A 21,012-nucleotide genomic window follows, 5' to 3' on the forward strand; every position below is an offset into this window, starting at 1 on the left:
CGTGTCCGACTCTTAGCGACCCCATGGACTGCAGCCTCCCGGCTCCTCTGTCCATGGGACCTTCCAGGCAAGAGTACTGGAGTGGGTTGCTATTGTGTGCCCAATAGGACCAAAGCTGTCCACACTTGTCAGTTTTGTCCTGACCCTTTTTAATAGGCAGTATTTGGGGGCAAAAAGTGTGTGCTGATGAAGAGGGTAATTACACACACCTCTGGACTTCAAAAATGAGAAAACAAGCCACATAAATTCTCTTCCTTAAGAAAACAGCCATTTCAAAAGATTTTCTTTAATATCATAAAATATTTTCATGGACAAGTGAGCTAGCAAACACACATGCACCAATGTGCCTTTTGACAAGATTTTCCCCTGCCCTCACCTCCCACTCCCACATCAAGGTGGACAAGAGATTGGAGAAATGAATACAGCAGATGGTACAGATAGAAAGGAAAAAAAAAAATCGATAAAAAGGATGGATATAACATTGTGCTTGGTTATTTTCCTATGTCACAACAAAACAAAACATTTCGGTGCAAATAGTTAATTCTTCCTCTTTTCCATTTAAGTCTGGTGGAGAAAAAAATACTTTTTGTATAATAAAATATGTGTTTTTTTTGGTATTTTTTACTTTTTTTTTTAACGTAACTTTTTTTTCTTTTTTGCAGAAAATAATTTTGTAAACTGTCATTTCACGGGCAGGGAGGCTGGATGCCACACGGGTCCCAGCTCGCCCACTGGAGGCAGAGCGTGAAACCAAACCCGGGCGGGAGAGGAGGGGACAGCGGAGGTGCAGGGTGGGGCTCGCACAGCGGACGGGGCGGGGGGCGAGGGTGTGGACCGGCCGGGGCGGGTTAGAGGTCACTCTCGCCGTACAGCGCCGTGGAGAAGGACATGTAGTCCAGAGCACCGGGCACGGCGTCGGGGCCGGTGTAGGGGGCCATTCGCGCGATGCAGTACTCAGCCTGGTCAGGAGGCAGCTCTCTGCGCAGCTCGTCCACCGTGATGTAGTTCTGCGGAAACAATGAGCTCAGGGCGGCCGCAAAGCCCGGAGGTCGGGAACCTCACTCAGGAGGTGAGGTACCCTGTCCCGCCCCATTCCAACATGTACATTACACATACCTGTATCAGGCATATATGTAAATAAATGAATTATATGATAAGTTACATGATACAGACACATATGTATAAATGTTATCTATATATGTATATATATATTTAAATAACATATATTTCAATCCCCTTGTTTTTCACTTAAGTAACTGCTTTAGCCTGTTCCCAAGTAATTCCAAGAGCTAACTGCACCTGCAGTCTTTTTGTGTGTCTCTCTCGTGTGCGCCAACCACAGGCTGGTATTAGCAATACCGTATTTGGTGAAACAGAGTAGGACTCCCACGCCCAACTCAGCTGGGCACTGAGGAGGTCACACAATTCTCATAAATCACAGGAGCCTCCAGTCTGGGGCATCACTGCCACTAATAGACATCTTAACCTTCCCCCAGCCCATCTGGTTCCCAGTCTGGGATGTCTGCTTCCTCCCTGTCTTGGGCTTGCCCATCAAAGTCTACTTGGAACCTGCATCTTTGGGGAGCTAGCGGCTTCACAAGTGTTCAGGGACTTGCCCTACTTCTGCCAGAGTCTCCTAAGGAGCCAGTCTGAAGGAGACAGGGGTTGGCCCTCAAGTCACTTCAAGAGTCAAGAGATCAGGTCCCTTTCTGGGCCCCAGAGACTTCCTCGACCAAATGAGTCACTTGAAGGAGGTGGTTTCTGAGGGTCCTTCCAGCTCCAAAGTGCTATGACTCTAATAAGGTGTCTTTGAATGTAAATAAGAGCTTTAGGAACCTCTTTGTTGGTTCAGTCTTTACTTCAATGTAGACTGAGACATTTCAGAAACTATTCTCCCTACTGGCTAAGGAAGGATGGCCTAAGGATTATCCGATGAATTTTACAGGAAGGGAATCTGACCTCTAGACCCCTCTGCCCCTAAATCTCCCGGGATGCGCCTACTTTCCCACTGTCCGGCCTGGCAGTGCAGGGAACTTGGGAGATTTGGAGAACTGAAGCTGACTGCTGCTTAGGGTAGACAATGAGAAACATGCTTCTTTCCTGCTTCCCGTCTACATGCCATGGCTTGTGCCCAGAATGATGCAGGGCTGAGTCTTAAGTTCCCAGATTGACCCTTCATCACCCACTCACATACTCCATCTGACTGGACTGCCCTCCACCACCAGTCATTTCATCACCAGTATCTCATCATAAGTATGACATGCAATGTCCGTGGCAGGGGACTCCCTTAAGCTAATGCAGTGTCCTAACCTCTTAGCTGATGCCCAAATGCTACAGAAACGGGTACAGGTGGACAGCAGTGAGGCTCGGGGTGGGAGAAGGAACAGCGGAGCTGCTCATGACCTCCCCTCCAGCTCAGCCCACCTCCGCACGGCGCCCACGCCACAGCACACCCACCTTATCCCCGGCCAGGATCTTGAAGGAAGCCATGACTTGGTCTGCTGTATCTGTATCAGCTGTCTCGCGAGACATAAAGTCGATGAAGGCCTGGAACGTCACCACCCCCAGGCGGTTGGGGTCCACGATGCTCATGATGCGGGCAAACTCTGCCTCTCCCTGGAGGGAAAAGCCAATCCCAGGCCTGTCAGCCACAGTCCCCTCTCTCTATGGACCTGAAGCCTCTGGGGGCTCAGAGTGCTTGAGGCTGTCAGAGAAGGCCCCTGACCTAACCTGAGATGTCTCAGTTTCCCACCCTCTACGGATGCACGTGCTCCTCTTGGAACAAAAATGATAATGCTGATGATAACTAATGCCAGCTCTGGCTAACAGACAGCATACACTATACACCAGGCCCTATTTGAAGTGCTGTGTAAAATTCATTTAACCCTCCTCACAACCATGAAGTAGCTATTTATTTTATTATTTTCATCACATCTCCAGAGGAGAAACCTAAGGCCCAGACAGGCTTAGTGACTTGCCAAAGGTTACACAGCCAGGGGGTAGTAGAGCTGAGACATGAACTTGGGCCTCTACCACACTGTACATTCTGTGTGTCAGACACAGCACAGCACTCACGTTGAGTTGTTTCATTTAACCATTACAATGGTCCGACAGCGCTCCCCTCACCTTATCTGGGCCCCCAAGCAGGGGATGACAGAACTGAGATTTATCCCCAGGTTCCTTGCTTCTAAAGCCCATGCCCGTGCTCCTGCGCTGGGCAGCCCAAGGGCTCTGGGCTTTGCAAGGTAGGCCAGGAGTTGCCTGGCTGCCCAGCTGAGGCCCCTGCCCTGCTCAGAAGGCCTGCATGAGGGCAAGGCAGCTGAGAAGGTTGGGAAGGGGCTTGGAGCAACAAGCAAAGGGGCGGCATGCCTGGCTGAAGCCATCACCAGGACAGAGGTGGAACTCTCCAGGCCTCACGTGAGATGGAGCTGAACCAACCCCCACCCAGAGCGCCCACCACAGTCCTGCCCGGCAACCTCAGGGTCAGCCCCACCATCCACGATGGGAACCAAAAAACAAAAAGCCCACTTCAATTGTAAATATCAAGAGAGAAACTGGCAAAGAAAGGCAAGAAGGCCAGGTCTCCCGGACATACACAGGCCCCACAGCTGGGGCCCGGCCTTTCAGGACACTATCTTCCCCATGGACCAGAATCTTGAGGCCCCTCCAGGAAGGGGGGCCCCTGAGCCTGAGGGCATCCAGCCCACCATGGCCAGGACTCAGCCTCTCCGGTCAGCTGGCTGGCTGCCCCTCGTCAGGGCAGAGGGTGGGGTTTACATTACCATGTTGTAACCCATGGAGATAAGGCAGGCGCGGAAATCATCCGTGTCCATCATGCCTGTCTTCTTCTGTGGGGCAAGGGGCACCAAGACACAAGGAGGAGAAAGGGCCGGCCCGGGGCCAGGAAGACAGGGCACAGATGGCCAGAGGGGAGGTCGAGGTGTACGGTTTTAGGGGGCGGGGGGGGGGCGGTGGCGGTCAGGAAGGGGAAAGGAACATAGGAGGAAGAGATGCAAATACACATCCGGGGAAGATATCCACAGAAGGAGGAAGACAGAGCAGGGAGATGCAAAAATCCGTCCATGGGATGGAGAGCGATGAGGAGAGAAGAAGGTGGGCACCGCGTAGGTTCCCATGAAAGATAACCGAGGGCAGAGGTCAGAGGTCGGAGTAGTGGGAGGAGGAGCCCGCCGGGGGCCAGGCAGGGACAGCAGAAGACGAGCCCCGCGGCCCACAGGAAAGGGGAGGCAAGGAGATCCAGAAAGAGAGAGAGAGAGAAAAGAAAAAAGGAGAAACGCGTTATTTCTCGCCCCGGACGCCACCCCTGAGCGTGCTCCATGCAGGAGGCGAGTACCTGGGGGTCGTTGCCAATATCATAACCCAAGCTGATGAGGCAGGCTTTGAACTCCTCGGGACCCAGCGTGCCGGAGTGATCCTGGGGCCGCCGTGCGCCAGCCAGCGAGCCATGCGGTGCCAGGGAGGTGGAGGCCGTGAGGGGAAGGGGTGGGCCATGCCCCAGTGGAGGGTAGCGTGTGTGGGGAGAGACAGGGACGAAGGCATGCGGATGGGGAAGGTGGAGGGTGGAGGGGCAGGGGGGAGGAGGGAAATAAAAGTGCACAAGGTTAGACACACGGACGTGGTCCAGAGGGGGACCCTCTCCTCGGTACACGCAGCTGTCCTGCCCCGGGGGAGCAGGCTGGAGGGAAGCATGGTGAGCCATGGGGGAAAGAAGCTCCCCCAGAAGAGTGCCCAGCCCACCTCTGGCCCCGATGCCCTGAGCGGGGTTTTCCAGGAGGACGTCGCCCACCCAGGTGCCTGGAGGGCAATGAAGCAGGCAGGGGTGGTGGGCAGCACCCAAGCCCATGCTCCCACCCCCTGTGGCCACCACAAAGCCCCAAGGCACTGGGAGGGGCAGCCCACGCAAAACTGGATGAGAATCCAGGAGGACTGATAACTCTGACACCTCTACCAGGGGTCTGAAAGGCTACCCCTGGGGCTCGGGGAGGAGGGAGGCTCTGCTCTGTCCCCAGGCACAGGCAGGGAATGGTCCCCATAGCCAGGGACAGCAGGCCCTCCCTTGAGGCTATGGCAGCCTTGCCCCCAAGGGGTGACTCCTCATGGTAGGAGAGCAAGAGTCAGGGGTCTGAGGGTTTCTCCTCACCCACAACACGAGCACTCTCCAGGAAAGCAGGGATGCTCGTGGGACACCTGGACAGCTTCTAAGGCCAGCCTGGGTGGTGGAGAGTCAGAGCAGGCTGACTGCAGCTCCTCCCTCCCGACCCTCTCCTCCTCACTTGCCCAGGAAGTGGGCCCATGCCCTGGGCAGTGCCCTCCAGGGCCCTGGGGCTGGGGCTGCCCTCAGCGAGTGCAGGGGTGGAGCTCACCCGGTCAAAGTGGTTGAAGGAGGCCCGGAACTCATTCATCTGCTCCTGGCTGATGCCCTTGGCATCCCTGGTCAGGATCTGGTTCTCCACCTCATTGATGGTCCTGGCGATGGTGGTTAGTAGCTGCTCCCAGCCCACACGGATGTGCTGCAGGCAGGCAAGGCCCGTCAGCAAAGGGGTTCCAGGCCTGGGCCCGGGTCACCCCTCCCTACTCCCTCCCCTGATCATCAAAATGGCCAATGCAATCAAACCAGGCCTTCTGCCCAGATTAACAGAGTCACCAGGCGCTGGGCAACCAGGACAAGGACAGCAAACCAGGACAGAGGACCCAGATGATGAAGGGGGAAGCACAGAAGGGTGATGGTTTCTGCCCGGAACAGCAGAAACCAGAATGACCAGTGCAGTCAGGTCAGGAAAAAGGGCAAAGTTGACAGTGGGAAAGATCAAAGGACAAAAAAGTAGGTAATTCCCTGAACATCCAACTCTATAACCTCACACCCATGCCTTCATGGTCAAAACAAGTAGGTCATTTAAAAAGCAGAGGCCAAACCAGTGTCTGATGACCACCAGTCTCAGAATCACTGGGTACTTGTTAAAAAATTTAGATACCCAAGTCCCATCCCAGACCTAGTGAATCAAATTCTGGGACGGCGCCTGGAAATCTGCATTCTCAGCAAGCTCCTGGGGAAATTCAAAAAGCACTGAGACTCAGAGCTCCAGGAGGGAGGAGAAGTTGAGTATCCTCTCACTTAAAAGCTAGGGTTTATCCTACTACGCGACCAGTCTTCTTGGAATGATGGGTGACCCCCCACCACCACTTCCCCAGCCGAGGGAAGCAGAAGGGGGATCCAGGGCTCCCTCTCCAGGGGAGCAAGGCTGGTGGTGCCCACCTCCATGGTGTAGTTGGTGTGCTTGTTGTCAAAGATGAGCGCCTCCTGGATCAGCTGGTGGTCGCCCTCCAGCTGGTCGATCTTGGGCTTGTAGTTGACGATGCTCTTCTCGTATTGCCGCAGGTGGTTGAGCTGGTCCTCCAGGGTCCCGTGCATCTCAATGGAGATCCTTCCAATCTCCTGCTCACCCAGAAAGGAGGCTCTTGTGAGACCTATGCACTCTGGGCCCCCAGGGTGGAGACTGGGGCTAACCCCTCTGATGATTCTTGGCATGGAAATAGCATCATAAAGGAATCTGACCAGCACTGACTGTTATCACCAGATGAATACCTCCCATCTCCCGGGTACCCCTCAGCCTCAGGAAGGGAGTGCAAGGTCAGTTGCTAACTTAAAGGTTCACTCCTCTACCTGCCATTCAAACTCCCATCCCAGGCCCATTCCAGACTACCACCCATCTCAGGGAAGTTTTCCCACTAAGCTGGGTTCCTCACAGCCTCAGGGCACCTGGCTCACCTTCTCAATGAACACGATCCTGCTGTTCTGGTTCCTCGAAGGCCTGCCTTGCCCACCTCAATCCCACCTGTCTCCATGGTCCAGGCCTAATCCCCATCTCTGTCTCTCATCCATATAAACACACCTTGCTTATGAAAGCACTTTCTGGGAACTCAGTTCAACTTGGCAAGCATTTCTGGAGCACCCACTACCATGCATAATGTGCTAAGCAGGTAGAGATAGGGTCCAGAAAAGCACAGAGGAACTTGACATGGTCTCTGCCCTCAAGGAATTCAGAGGGACACCACGCTCTAACCCAAGCAGTGTTCCTTCCTTACCTACATCACCCTGATACCTGGTCCAACAATACAGCAAAGAATTTCACGCTTGCCCAAAGCACAGTTCTCTCTCTGGGGAGATCACCTCCTTCTGGCCAAGCTCATGACTCAGGAGGAAGAGAGACCAGCTCAACCACATATGCCACAGGGCAAGCCGAATCAGTCACCTAGGCACTGATCCTTCCGTGGGACTGTCTCATGTGATGTCCCTGTATGGTCACGGGTCCCACACCCTCCACGGGGCAGCAGGCCAGCTGTGGGTTCAGGACCCACAGTGCCCACAGGTCCCGTCCAGGAGGAGACAGGGCAAGCCTGACTGTCTGGGATGGTGCAGGGAAGGATGGAAGCCCCTGCCGGGCCTTCGGTGCTGGGACCCACCTCCATCTTGGTCTGGATCCAGGGCCCAATGACATTGGCCTGGGCCCCAAACTGCTTGCGTAGCCTTTCGTTGTGCTGCTGGCGGGCGTGCTCCTCCGTTAGGGCCTGGTCCCTCCGTGGCACCAGCTGCCGCACCTGGGGCAGGAACAGTCAGGGGACATTGGGATGGGCCGGCCATCTGCCTCCATGTCAGAGGAAGTGGAGGAGCCATGAAGGGAAGAGGCCAGGCAGTAATTGAAGTGAACACATTGACCTGTTCTAGAAATTCATTCATTTGCTAGACAATGAGTACTTACTGAACGACACTGAAATCAATGAAAATCAGAATACAGACAGACAAAAATCCCTGCCCTTCTGAAACTTACAATGGCTCCGCCAGCGCCCCACCCAGCCCTTGGACTCACATGGTCCCATTTGCCATTGATCTCCTGAGGCGTGATGGTTGTGTAGGGGTTGGTGCCTGCCATGTTGACGTGGTAGGTCTGGACAATCTTGGACACCTCGTTGTGGATGCCCAGGATAGCCAGGCGCTCCTTGTCGGCATCGGGGAGGGTGGCTTTGAACTGCTCATGGGCTGTGGTCAGTCCCTGGAGAGAGACGGGCGTGCAGAAGAAGCACAATGACTGGGAGGGACCGATGCCTCCCATGGGCAAGATAAGCCAAGGGAGACCTGCAGGTCCCAGGGCAGAAGTGGGTGAAGGGGCCACCGGAGGCCGGCCCCACACCAGCTGGGCAGCCTGGAGGCATCAACCCAGGACTATTTCAGCTAAGAACCAGGATGGCTGGGCTGGCCACAGGAAGGTGCCACAGCTTCATGCTCAGGCCTGGTGAATCCAGCAGCAATCTCCCTGGGGTGCTCACCACCCCATAGTTAGGTTGGGGACAAGGTGTGCCCTGGGTCTGCTCAAGGGACCTCTCCTAACACACTTTCTCATTGTTCTGCAAAACCTTTTTCATCTAACACCCTGCAGCTGTACAAAAGAATGGCTTATTGCAGTGAAATGAGCTCCAAGATAATTATGAGGTTAGAAATAAAGGTTCAGGATACAGTATATAATAGAAGCTACTTTTTACGTAAAAAGTGGGGGAAGAACATATTAATAAACAAATGTGCTCGCCTATGCAGAGACCGTGTCCTGCTCTCCTCTGGGGAGGGGCACTGGGGGCTGGGGGACAAAACTCATTGCACAGTCTCTTTAGCTTGTAGATTTGATACCATATGCATATATTATGGAGTCAAAATAAATAAAACAAAGCTTTCAAATCTAGAACATCCTTGGGGAGGCTACCCTCAGCCCTCTCCCTACAAGGGCAGTGTGTGGGCCGTGCAAGGCCAGCCTCCATAGACGAGGGGGTCGGCAGCACACCTGGATCTCCTCGATGGTGTGCACGATGAAGGTGTCCTGCAGGTCCTCCATGGCCCCCTCCATCCAGTTGTTGAAGGGTGCGGCCCGCTTAGCGTACTCCAAGTACAGTTGGTCAATGGTCTCCAGCAGTTTCTCCGTGCGCTGGGAGTGCCAAATGGCATGGGGATGGGAAGGTGCTTAGTAATGTCATGTCCAGAATCACCAACCCCCCACCCAACCCAGTAGACTTCAAGATCCTTCTGGCTAGCCCGAGAGTTTCAGGTCTGGAAGGACCAGATAACTCAGAACAGACTCTCCAGAGTGCTGGTTCTTAATATGGGGTGTATGGACCACCCCATACTGGAGTCACCCGCCTAGGCCCCAGAGAGTCTGGTTTAGAGAACAGGAAGGCTCTCAAACAGGTGGGGCTTGGTCCAAGTACACTAAATCAGGAGGAGGAGAAGGTATGATCAGGGCATCTCCATCAGGGCAAAGGTCAAGCCCAGTGCCAATGTGAGCTTTCCATGGTCAGACCAGGACTGGGGAAGGTCTGAGGAACCCAGTAGAGCTTCTTAGCCCAAAGCAAAGGGAGTCGTGAAGCAGACAGGCCACACAGGGCTGCTGGAGGCAAGTCTCTGTCTCCTCAGGGGCTCTCACCTCCAGAGCTTCCCTTCGCTTCTGGGTTAGGGCTCCTAGATTGTCCCACTGGTCACAGATCTTTTGGCACCGGGCGTTGACACTGGGTGAGTCGTAATAGTCCAGCTCACTGCAGGGGAGGAGAGAGGAAGAGACAGGTGACCCAGGTTACCTCTGTGGCCTGCTCTCCTGCACACTTCTTCAAGACCTTCCAGGACCCATACTCCCACCCTCAACCTCTGGGCTTTCAGGAGACTGCTGGGAGGAGAACAGATCTCCTCCGCAAGGGCCCCCGCCCCAGCCTCGCCTGGAAGCCACACCAGCCTTGACTGCAATGCCCAGTGACAGGAAGCCACTAAGACCAGGCAAGATCTCAGAGCCATACTCAGTCACCCTCTGGTCCCACACTAGCTGTAGGTAAGGACCGAAGGCCTGTGACAGAATGGTCGCAGGCTATTCCCCACCTGTGAGGATGTTCTTAGTCTTCTGTATCAATGACCTTCCTGCCCCAGGACCCGGCTCACTTTTCAGGCCACAGCCCACCTCCCACAGCGCTGCAGTGCCCGCCGGGCTTACTTGAGCTCCTGGGCAATGGCGGCAATCTGCTCCACGCGGTCCTGGTGGGCAGCCAGGTCACTCTCAAAGGCCTCGTGCTTCTTGAGCAGGGCCTTGATCTCTGAGAGGGTAGCCGTCTCGTAATCCTTCTGCCGCAGCATGGCCTCTTTGCCTGGGGGTCAGAGGTCGGGCACAAGGCTGAGCAGGAGCCGGGAGGCCCACCTTCTTGATCACAACCACCCCCACCTCAGGGCCCGGGAACTCCACTTCTGGTATATCTCAAGGAGACAGATGTGCCCCATACAATGATCAATTATCTGCAGTTCGAGAAAATAGATATGCAGCCGGAACATGCGCGATGGGGCAGAGGGCGAGAAAGTCACTCCTTTTCATGGAGCGTGCCAGGGCCACCAAGACTGGTGATGTACAGACGATGAGGCTAAGTGGACAGTCAGGATATAACACAAACTTTATAAACAGCAGGAAACAACGATCTACGCCTGCGGTATAACCTGGGGAAAACAAGTTCCTCAGGGGTGCCCCATCTTTAGAGTCTTCTCCACTTACAGTTGCTGCACCCAGCAGCCCTGCAGGGACCCTGCCCCTCAGTTACACCCAGTGTGGGCAGCCTGTCCAGTGCACTCTGCACAGAGGCCATCAGCAGCCAGCACCCTCTCCAAGCATCAGGCGCACTGCCCTCTCTTTTAAGGGGAGAGGCAAGGCTTGCATTTCTTGGATTTTTGTTTCCAAAGGGAAGAGGATGAGAATCGAGCTCTCAGATCGCTGTTAGATGACGGTCCCCAGCTACCCTGTGACGCAGCTGCTGCGGGACAGAGGCTGACCTGGCCTTCCTGCACGCCCACCTCCGGTGCTTGCCCTGTCAGGGAGGCTCAGCAACTCTCAGGAAATGAGAGCTGGGCCAAAGAGGTGATGGCTTCTTTCCTTCTCTCTATTCCTTTTTGTCAGAATATTAATATGATGAGTTTAGAGGGTAAAAAAAATCACCGATGAGCCTATTTATCTGCTCCTTTTCAGTCTTGCCATGTATGGATGTTGGGTTAAAACCATTGGGTGTATGTAAATTACATATCCTGCTTTTAAAATACTCAGCAGTGCACCACCAGTTTCTACACTGCCACCACGGCCATCACACGAGTCACTCCGATGGCCCCGTAACATTCTGTCGTGCGGCTGAACCCCCAGTGGCATAACCATACTGCACTACCATGGAGCATGTGGGCCCCTCATCTGGCAGTACTGTAGACGGACGCATGGCAAACATCCCAGACACGTGATTTCAGCCACATTTAGGGGTTTTAGACAGCCTCAAGAAATGCAGTTCTTAGGTAAGTGGGCAACAGCATTGTCAGCTGTGAGTACTTATAGCCAGACTGCTATGTTGGCATCTGTTGCAGGCACGCCAGCACTTCTCATGCCGTTGCTGGTGGCTGGCGGGGCCAATCTTTGCTCTGTACCTTTTTGTGAGCTGTTCCTTGGCACCAGAGAGAACACAATAGAAGCATGTGCGTGAATCGGTGCAAACTCCACCACCCCCCTTCTCCTCCATCCATCCGTGCCTTGATAGATAGCTCATACAGGCATAGTGGAAGGTGCGGCAGTGACCTCATATCATCATATATGAAGCCCAGTAAACCCCTCTGCTGAGTCAAGCACACACCTATCCCCTCCTGCTCCAAGCCACTCCCTAATGGCCCCAGGGTGTGGCCGTCCCTACTCATCTCTAGCCTACTGTCTGAGGACCACCACAGAGCTGAATGGGGGCATCTCAGGGTACTGAGCTCTACCGGCCAATGGGTCTGTTCCAGGGGCTTCAGCTGAAATGACCGCGGGGCCCTAGGAGATGGGTAGCATGGCTCACTCTCCAGCCCCAGCCCAGGTTCTAAGGAAAAGACCATTCTGGGTGTGATCTTCTCTTTGGAGATTATCTGCCAACAAGCAGACACCAGACATGGCCAAGTGCTCCAGGTCAGAGTGATGGAGACACACAGGTGCTAAGGCCAGAGCTACAGGTTACTACAATGGCAGAGAAGGCAGAGGAGGGAAGATACCAAAGGCTCCCATTTACCGAGTGTGTTACACGTGCCAGGCGCTCAACTACGCATAAAATGCAAACAACCGCATGAGGAGGTATGCTGAGTTAATAGTGTCCCTCTAAAGCTCATGGCAACCCAGAACCTCAGAGTCTGACCTTATTTGGAAATAGGGTCTCTGCCAATATAATTAGCTAAGATGAGGTCATACTGGATTAGCTGTTGTTTAGTCACGAAGATGTGTCTGTCTCTTTGCAACCCTGTGGACTGTAGTCCACCAGGCTCCTCTGTCCATGGGATTTCCCAGGAAAGAATACTGGAGCAGGTTGTCATTTCCTTCTCCAGGGGATCGTCCAGACTCAGGGATTGAACCCGTATCTCTTGCACCTCCTGCGCTGGCAGGCAGATTTTTTACCACTGTCCCACCTGGGAAATCCCACTGGATTAGAGTGGGCCCTAAATCCAATGACTGGTATTTTCAGTAAAAAACTGAGAGGCAGATTTGGTCACTGAGACCCAGAGAGAAGCAGCCGGTGATGATGGAAGGCAGAGATTAGAGTGATGCTGCTACAAGCCAAGGAACACCAAGAAGCGCCAGTGAAACCACCTGACACTAGGAAGAAGCAGGGGACGCCTCCCCCTCAGAGGCTCTAGAAGGAGCCAGTGCTGATGGCACCTTAATTTAGGACTTCTAGTCTCCTGAACAAGAATGTCCTTGTGTCATGTAAAACCGCCCAGTTTATGGCAATTTGCAGCCCTAAGAAAGTAATACAGGAGGGCACATCATCACCTGCATGTAACAGACAAGGACACAAGACCACTGGTCCAAGATACGCCGCCTCTAGGTGGGAGAATCAGCATGTGAGTCCCAACCCGACTCAGGGAAGAGAAGCCACTACAGTGACGAGAATAATTAACACACATATAGCACATGGTATGCCAGGAACTCTTCTCATTGCTTCTGATGTATTATGCCACTTAATCCTCATAAACATATTAAGTTGATACTATTATTGTCCCCACTTAGCAGAGGACAAAACTGAAGTAACCAAAATACTAATGAGGGACTTCCTTGATGGTCCAGTGGTTAAGACTCTGTACTTCCAATGCAGAGGAGGCAGGTTTGATCCCTGGTCAGGGAACCAAGACCCCATGTGCCATGGGGTGTGGCCAATAAAAAAGGGAGTGGGGTGGGTCATGAACTCGCCTAATTAATGTTAAGGGACAAGTAAGAGACAAAACAAATAAAACACGAGAGAGAAAGGAGTTATGGCTGGTGGTTTAGCACGAAAGCTCGACCCAAGCTTGGGGTGGGGGCAGGGGCTAAGCTGTTCTTACCGTCCGTCCAGGCCTCGTGGATGGAGGCCTTCTGTCGGAACTTCTCTGCCAGGTGGTCGAGCCGCTCCAGCCTCCGGATCTCATTCAGCAGCCACTCCTCATAGCCCTTCTCCGCCTGCTCCAGGCAGCCCCAGGCGTTGTTGATGTCCTGCAGGGATGGGAGGCACAGGGTCAGCCCACCTGGCCCCTGAACCCCCACGGCTCCTCCATACATTCCAGGAGGAGCCTCCTCCCCACCCAGTCCCCCTGGTATGACCTGGGGTTCCTAGGCACCAGGCCTCCTGGGTAGGGAAGTGGGTCCATGCTGCTATGGGGCGTTAGCAGTACATCCCAGTGGGGAGAGAGCCCAAGGCCCTCTGGGCACCAAGACTGGCTTCTGCCAGGATTCTGAGCAACCACAGAGGTCACAGGGGCAGCCAGGGAGACAGAGCAACAAACTGAACAAGGCAGGCCAGCCTCCTCACATTTCTGGGTGTACTTGCGGGCTCTGGGCAGTAGCCATCCCAGAGATGGTGACAGGTAATGAGCACAAACCCACAGGCGTTCAGACAGGGAGCTGCCCTCTACAGTTAGCACAAGGACACCCCCCGGGCAGTGACAGGCTGACCGGACTCGTGTGCCACCCAGGTCCTCGCCATGTGCCAGGGGCCACACTGCATCTGCCACAGGAGGGGCACATTAAAGCATAGAGCACCCCCCCAGCCCCCGTCAAGCAGCAGCTCCAGCCATATAAAAGCTGTTGACTTGGCCTGGAATCTGTAAAAGGACCACAGTTTTCCAAACCGCATGCACAACGTCAGGCCTTTCTCTACTCCCCCAGGGTCCTCCCTCCTTCCACTGCTGTTTACAAGTTTCTCCCAGCCCCTTCCACACCTCCCTTATGTGCCTGTGTCTCCTTGTCAACTCTCCTCTGCAAAGTACAAAAGCTCTATCCTGGTCAATTTTTTATTTTAAAATTTTTGTTTGCATGTTTCTTTGGCTCATATCTCAAGTCCTGGGGAAAGGGTAAACAGGGAGGAATAACAAAAAAGTGACAAAAATGAAAAAAAGTTATGACATGGAAAGCTGGTCACGATATAATTAGTTCTTTCTTTCTTTTTTTTTTGGTCATGCCATGTAGCATGGGGGATTTTAGTTCCTCCACCAGGGACTGAGCCTGTTCCCCCTGCACTGGAAGCGTGGATTCCTAACCACCAGGGAAGTCCCTGTAAGTTCTTTTTTCTAAGCAGCTTATTAAATAAAGGATGCTTTCGGATTCCCTTTAAAATCACATTTACAGAGTCTAAAAGAATCTCTTTTCCCCAAAATCTTTTAAGTTGATCCTGGGTAGGAAGATTATGAAGAATTTCTATTTTCTATATTTTACTTATTTACATATTTGAAAATGTCCTACAAAAAAAAAAAAATCTATTAAGGTATTAAAAAAAAAAGTTTTTAAGTGCTTAAAAAGATTCCATGGAAGTGAAAATTATCCTTTTAGCTCCTGAATTATGCCCTGTTTGGGTCAACATGTCAAGTGGGATTTTGTTGGCAGAGATGACCCTTTGAGGGGTGGGGAGGAAAGTGCCGGGGCAGATCCAAGCAGATGAGCAGGTGTCTGGAAAGGGCAAGTATGACCTGGCGTGGGGAGGAGAAAGGGGGCTCTCTCTCTGGGGCGAGGGGGAGCCCCACCTGGCCGAGTGTGGGCTGGAGTCCAGGTGGTCACCTGGGAGAGAGAACCGATCCCTGGAGCAGTGTGGGCAGGTGATGAGCACACGCCCCGCCCCCGCCCCGCCCACAGTGCATCATTTGCTGGCGCCTGGGAGCGGCTCCGGGTCGGGGCAGTCCGGGTGCTCACCGAGACCATCCTGCCCTCTGAGGGCATGAAGGCGGGCCGGTTGCTGAGGCGCAGCTTGGTCTGCAGCGTGTTGAAGTTGATCTCCAGCTGGCACTTCTCCTGCACCTTGGGCGGCTTGTGCAGGCGCCGGTAGTCCCGGAAGTCCTCCAGCTTCTGCTGCATGGCGTGCATGGTGTTCTCGGGTGCCCGGTTCTCCAGCCATGGGATGGTGCGGCGGATCCATTCCAGCAGCTGTGGAGGGAGCAGGGGAGGACGCTGGGAGGGGGGCCGCATCTCTCCTGAGGGCACACTCTTTCCCAACCATCACCCCAGGCCATTTCCAGGCCACAGGGCCAGGCTGCCTCTGAGAATCAAAGGCTCCATGACGCCTGGCCACTAGGATATATCAACTCACAGCCAGCATCACTCAACCTCCCTGCTCCCCAAGGGGAAACCTGGGGGCAAGATGGCTCAACTCAGCAGGAGACCCGAGCTCTAGTTCTTCATCTACTACCTGGCTGGGCCTCAATTTCCCTATCTTACCATGGAGGGGTGAATGGTTGCTGGCCAGAGCCCCTGCCATCTGACCTTTGAGGATTCTAGAATGTGGGTCCTTGACTCAAAAGAGAAAAGGTTGCAGAGGACAGCCTGAATTTTGTTTCTTCAATGAGGTGACAGGGGGGTGGAGGAGTGGAAATGATGAGAGGAAACTCGTGATCCCCTGCAACTGGATCACGTGGCCCAGACTAACTCATCTGAATAATGACGACGAGCTAAGTCATCACGGAATTAAGTGCTGTGACCCTCCCCGCCGGTGGCGGAGGACATAACCAAAGCACGGTGAGCTTCTGTGACTTGCCAAGGTGACTGATGTAAGGCAGAGATTAAATCCAGGCACTGGGACCCCAGAACCTGGGCTCTTACTATGCTGGGGGACAGTAAGTCCACCAAGAGGCTGGGCTAAGCTGTTCAGGGGCTGAATTAAGGAAGGAGCAAGTGGTGCTCTAACCCAAATGCAGTCAGTGGCAGAACAGCAAACCCATCCTGTCCCCCCCGTCCCCTGGGTGGGCCCAGCCGCTAAGCTAGCCTGAGCCAGCCTCATTTATCCCTGGTTCACTCCCAGAGTAACAGCACACTGGGCCCAAAAGGCCTCTGAGGTCTCTTGCCACAGCTTTCATTGTCAAGTGAAAAAAAATCAAGAGCAGAGAGGTGATAGAAAAAGCGTGGAACTCAGCTCTTCAAAGTCCCAACTGGCCCCTGACCCACCCCCACCCCCGATCTCTGGGGGAGCCCAAGCTGCCCTCGGTCAGCTGCTGTGATGAGGGGCAATGCCCAGCCTGGGACTGTGCCCGGAGATGGATTTGGAGGAATGGATGGGTTCTGCGGGCTCCCTGGTCTCTCAGGACAGGGTGGCAAGGCCTTGCCAGGGCCAGACCAGGAGAACCCAGGGGTACCCACGTCGCTGGCCAGCTTCTCGTAGTCCTCCATGAGCTGCTCGTTCTCCTGGTTGACGGCCAGCACCTTGCAGATGCGATTGGCTGCTGTCTCGGCCTGACAAGACAGAGAGGGTGGTGGTCAGCCTCGCAACAGCGAGGGAGCCTGGCACACGCCTGCGCCAATAAAGTCTCTTCCCACCCCTGCAGCATCACATGGCTGGAAGGCAGCTCCCAAGACTTTGAATTCACAGGCTCCTCATCACCCTCTTTACCAGCCCAGGCTGAGTCCCACAGAGCAAGTGAGCACACACAAAGACCTAAGTGGCCGAACTGGGGGCCCCTGGAGAAAAGACTAGAAGTTTGAGATCCAACATGTATGTTGGAAAGAAACTAAGTCAATGGTTGATATAATTGAGATGCTGAGCTCAGGTGGAAAGTGAGAAAATCTATGCCCATCCTGGAATTCCAAGTAGAGACCCTGGGATTCCCAAGGTTCAGGCTCTCAGACTGGTTCTACCAGGATTTTGGAGATGCAGGAATTTAAATCTGGGCATCCTAGAATAAGGTGGTGAGAGGGAGTGGGGCCTCTCAGGATCCTTGCAGAATCTCTCAAGGCTCCTGGCCCAAAGAACTTTAGAGACGATGCAGGAATTAAGGATCAAACCAACATAGACAGGATGCCCAGAAAGCCACCCTGGGCGCCTCTGGGAAAGGTAAACACACATCCCACAGCGAGTGCTGGGCCAGCAGACACCCGAGGTGGGCCAGGTGGCAAGAAGAATAAAAGAAGACTAAATGGCAATCAGATGCAAAGGCCCAGAAACCCAGGGAACACGGCTTCTCTGGCTCAGAGGGCCCTCTGCACCTGATGCCAGCAGGGACTTTGCTCAGGTGATCTCTAAATACAATTCCTGTTCATAGTCCTAACTCAGCTCCAAGGGGAGGGGAACTTGAAGCCATCTGGGGCCCTGGGATAGGAAGGAAGATGGCCTGAGAGTGGCAGCAGGCAATCGTGATGAGTAGACAGATACACATCCTAGGGCCCAGGAGAAGGGTGACCCTGCAGATGGCAAAGGTTGAAGAGGGAGAAAGATGGGACCTTGAACCCACTTGATGAACAATGGGTTTCAAACTGTGGCAAGATAAACTGGGTTTAGGCATCAGGAAGAAGTTCCAGAGAAAGAGGGTGCTTTCATTTGGGAAGGAATGACTGAGAAGATGTAAATGTTTTTTTCCTTGTGGAATTCTTCAAATAGGACACACACCCACCAGATCACGTGATGCGTGGGTGACTGTGCCGGGAGGTATGTGCACGAGGGCAGGATGAGATCACCATAAAGGACCTTTTAAGCTCAAAGTGAAGACACTGACCCTCCACGGCGGGGTGTCAGGGTGGGTGGGCATCCAGCAGGGCAGCTGTGGCTTGACCGCGGAGCAAGGAGCTGGGAGTCCCAGGTCTCAAGAAACGGAGACAAGCCATCACATCCTTAGACCCTCACCCCCGGCCCCGCCACCTAACTCTGTCCTGGAAATGCTAAAGCCACTTCTCAACAGGACAATCAGGAACCCCCGATTGATCATCCTTCCTCTTAAGAACCAACAGGCAACCATGGGGAATCCCAAGAGGTGACGAGGAGGGAAATGCCTCCCTGGACCTGTCTCAGAAGATGCGAGGCCAAAGAACAAGTAGGGTCCTGGGCACTGGCTGACGTACCCCATGAATCTGCCCAAAGTCACCAGAGTTGTTTCCCAAAGGCTGGGGAGGGGGACCCTGGGAGAGGCCAGCGCTCTCCTGTGTGCTGACATGGCTGCAAAGTCCCCGGCCCAAAGTGCTGACCGAGCAGGTAAGAATCGCAGGCAAGAGTCAACATCGCTGTGACGGTTAATGGATCAAGCCCGCCTTCACCTTGTTATCCTCTGACTCATCTTGAGATCCTGAGCTTGGAAGACATAAACTTTGATTTGTGGGTCAATTTGCAGACTTGATGGACTGAATGAGGCCTGCATGCTCATGGGATTCTGGAAGACGTGCCTTCTGGGCCTCAAAAGTCTCACCCGCCCCTCAGAGCCGGCTGACTGATCCAGGGTCAAAGGGGGCTCCTCTTGGATAAAGTCTGGGGAGTTTCCGGGTGGGCCTTCTGGGGACTTTTTACAAAGATCATCGATGGGCTGAGAAAATATTTTATGGAAACAGGCAAAAGGGTGACTTCCAAGTACCAAAGGAAAAAATTTCTGACCCTTCCATGGAAAGTATTTTTATGTTTTTTTTATGACCCACTATTTGTATTACTAAACAGTGTCATACAAAACAATGTGCTTAGTTTTACATTAGTTGTTTCCAAGTTAGGGCTTCCCTTGTGGCTCAGGTAAAGAATCTGCCTGCAACGCGGGAGGCCTGGGTTCGATCCCTGGGTCAGGAAGATCCCCTGGAGAAGGGACTGGCTACCCACCCCAGTATTCTTGGGGCTTCCCTGGTGGCTCAGACGGTAAAGAATTCTGCCTGCAATATTGGAGATCTGGATTTTTAAGTTATGGATTATTATTCCCAGAGCACTTAGCTACCCCCAAATGAAACCCTTGCTATCCCAGGTCAAACTGAAAGGAAGCAGCTTCAATGATGGTGACATCAAACAGCCAAATGTGGCCAAATGACACCCCACGGCTCTGCCACCCACAGAGTCATGCGAATGCCATGAAGATCTCATCTGTGACACTTTTAGTCAAAAAATTCCCAAATCTAGCTAGAATTGCCCATTTCCTTCCTCCCACAGCTTCCTTCGGCTCAGCCTTCCTTCATGTTCCAAGTGAGTTCCCTGCCCTGGTGTTCCTGCCAGCAGCACCCCCAGACGCCAGTCACCAACTCTGGCTTCACCCCTACTCCCTGCTCCAGCTTGCAGGATGAGACCCAGACCAGTGCTAACTTGCTCTCCCTTTGAGGCTGCATGGTCACACCACGAAGCTACCCACAAACCGTGACCGCCTTCCTCAACCTCCCCGAGCCATTCATTTGCAGAACTCCCCCACCACTCAACCCTTAAGACCCTCAGGCTCAAGTGTCTCCTACTCAAGAAAGCCTCCATGGGGCTTTCCCTAGTGGCTCAGTGGTAAAGAATCTGCCTGCCAATGCAGAAGACATGGGTTCCATCCCTGTTCTGGTCAGATCCCACATGGCACAGGGCAACTAAGTTGGTATGCCATAACTACTAAGACTACGTTCTAGAGCCTGGGAGCCACAACTATTGATCCTTGAGCTGCAGCTACTGAAGCCCTAGCACCTAGAGCCCGTGCTCTGCAGCAAGAGAAGCCACCGCAATGAGAAGCCCTCACTGCAACTAGAATGTAGCCCCCGCTTGCTGCAACTGGAAAAAAGCCTAAGCAGCAATGAAGAGCCAGCACAGCCAAAACTAAAAATAAAAGAAAGCAAGAAAGAAAGTCTCCATGTCCTACAGCCCTGCAGCACCCCCTCCCCTGCTCAGGTCTGAAGCACAGCAGAGATTAGACCATAGCATCGTGAGCTTCTTTTATTAAAAGTTTTCCCAGATGGACCATGAATCCCCCGAGGGCAGGTACAGGATTTCTTTGCCTTAGAAGATTCACAACCGACAGATGACAAATGGAACGGTGCAAACAGCATCATCTACTTCTAAGAGCATCCAGAACCCCACAGCAGATCCAGTTCACACCCTAAAGGGCTGTTTTCTCAGAAACAGTTCACAGGCCATGAACATTAAAGCAACAAACAAAACAAAATCTGGTTGCTCACAACACCTTCTAAATCCCTACAGAGAAGAGGAAGAGAGAGGAGAGGCTGAGAAAGAATTAGAACCTAAACCAGTGCATCAGACAGAAGCTGGTCTCATCTGACTAGGAACGTCAATCTCACACACACACTCGTATCCACACAGGCACACAAACACATATACACAGGCGTGCACACGTCCTCCAGACTCAGCTGCCTTTCTAGTTCCACTGCCCAAGGCTTGACAAGAGAAAGACAGTGGAGAGGACGCAGGGCACCAGACACGGGTTTCAGGAGACTCTCCCACATTGGCTTCAGACACAAGACAGTCAAGACAGGAAGAGGGTAGGAAAGACTCCTCCTTCTTCCAGGGGAGAGGGGAAAGAGTCCCCGCCCACCGGCCTGCTCAGCTCTAAGCAGTTGCCTGAATCCTTCGAAGTGGGTTGGGAGGGGCAACTCTGGGTGAGGCCCCCAACCCAGTACATGAAAGGAACACCACCCACACCCCCAGCCCCATACCCCCCAAGCTGATGACGCTGTCCTCAGATACGGACCAAAGTAGCATGAAATGACTGCAACAAGGATGAGTGAGAGGGAAGAGGGCATGGGGAGG

General features: G+C 53.4%; 1 protein-coding gene and 1 non-coding gene across 4 annotated transcripts in view; one reads left to right on the forward strand and one right to left on the reverse strand.

Moving 5' to 3' along the window:
• Positions 1-266: 266 nt before the first annotated feature.
• ACTN1 (actinin alpha 1) overlaps positions 267-21,012 on the reverse strand; it is a 97,744-nt gene continuing 76,998 nt past the window's right edge. Inside the window, exons 9-22 of one of the 3 annotated variants that reach the window (XM_055538429.1) lie at positions 16,683-16,775; positions 15,246-15,476; positions 13,409-13,556; positions 10,041-10,191; positions 9,486-9,594; positions 8,850-8,990; positions 7,887-8,069; positions 7,483-7,617; positions 6,275-6,454; positions 5,385-5,531; positions 4,355-4,435; positions 3,783-3,848; positions 2,458-2,616; positions 267-1,007 (exon numbers count right to left, since the gene is read on the reverse strand). In XM_055538429.1, the coding sequence (XP_055394404.1) occupies positions 849-1,007; positions 2,458-2,616; positions 3,783-3,848; positions 4,355-4,435; positions 5,385-5,531; positions 6,275-6,454; positions 7,483-7,617; positions 7,887-8,069; positions 8,850-8,990; positions 9,486-9,594; positions 10,041-10,191; positions 13,409-13,556; positions 15,246-15,476; positions 16,683-16,775 (1,983 nt within the window). In that variant the 3' untranslated portion in view covers positions 267-848. The remainder of the gene's footprint in view (positions 1,008-2,457; positions 2,617-3,782; positions 3,849-4,354; positions 4,436-5,384; positions 5,532-6,274; positions 6,455-7,482; positions 7,618-7,886; positions 8,070-8,849; positions 8,991-9,485; positions 9,595-10,040; positions 10,192-13,408; positions 13,557-15,245; positions 15,477-16,682; positions 16,776-21,012) is intronic. The other 2 variants (XM_055538428.1, XM_055538427.1) reach the window with 2 other exon arrangements.
• TRNAG-UCC (transfer RNA glycine (anticodon UCC)) lies at positions 13,140-13,212 on the forward strand. Its single transcript has one exon. It is a non-coding gene; the product is annotated as a tRNA-Gly (tRNA).

The sequence above is a fragment of the Bubalus kerabau genome, chromosome 10, assembly GCF_029407905.1.
Source record: "Bubalus kerabau isolate K-KA32 ecotype Philippines breed swamp buffalo chromosome 10, PCC_UOA_SB_1v2, whole genome shotgun sequence".
NCBI classification, from domain to species: Eukaryota; Metazoa; Chordata; class Mammalia; order Artiodactyla; family Bovidae; genus Bubalus; species Bubalus kerabau.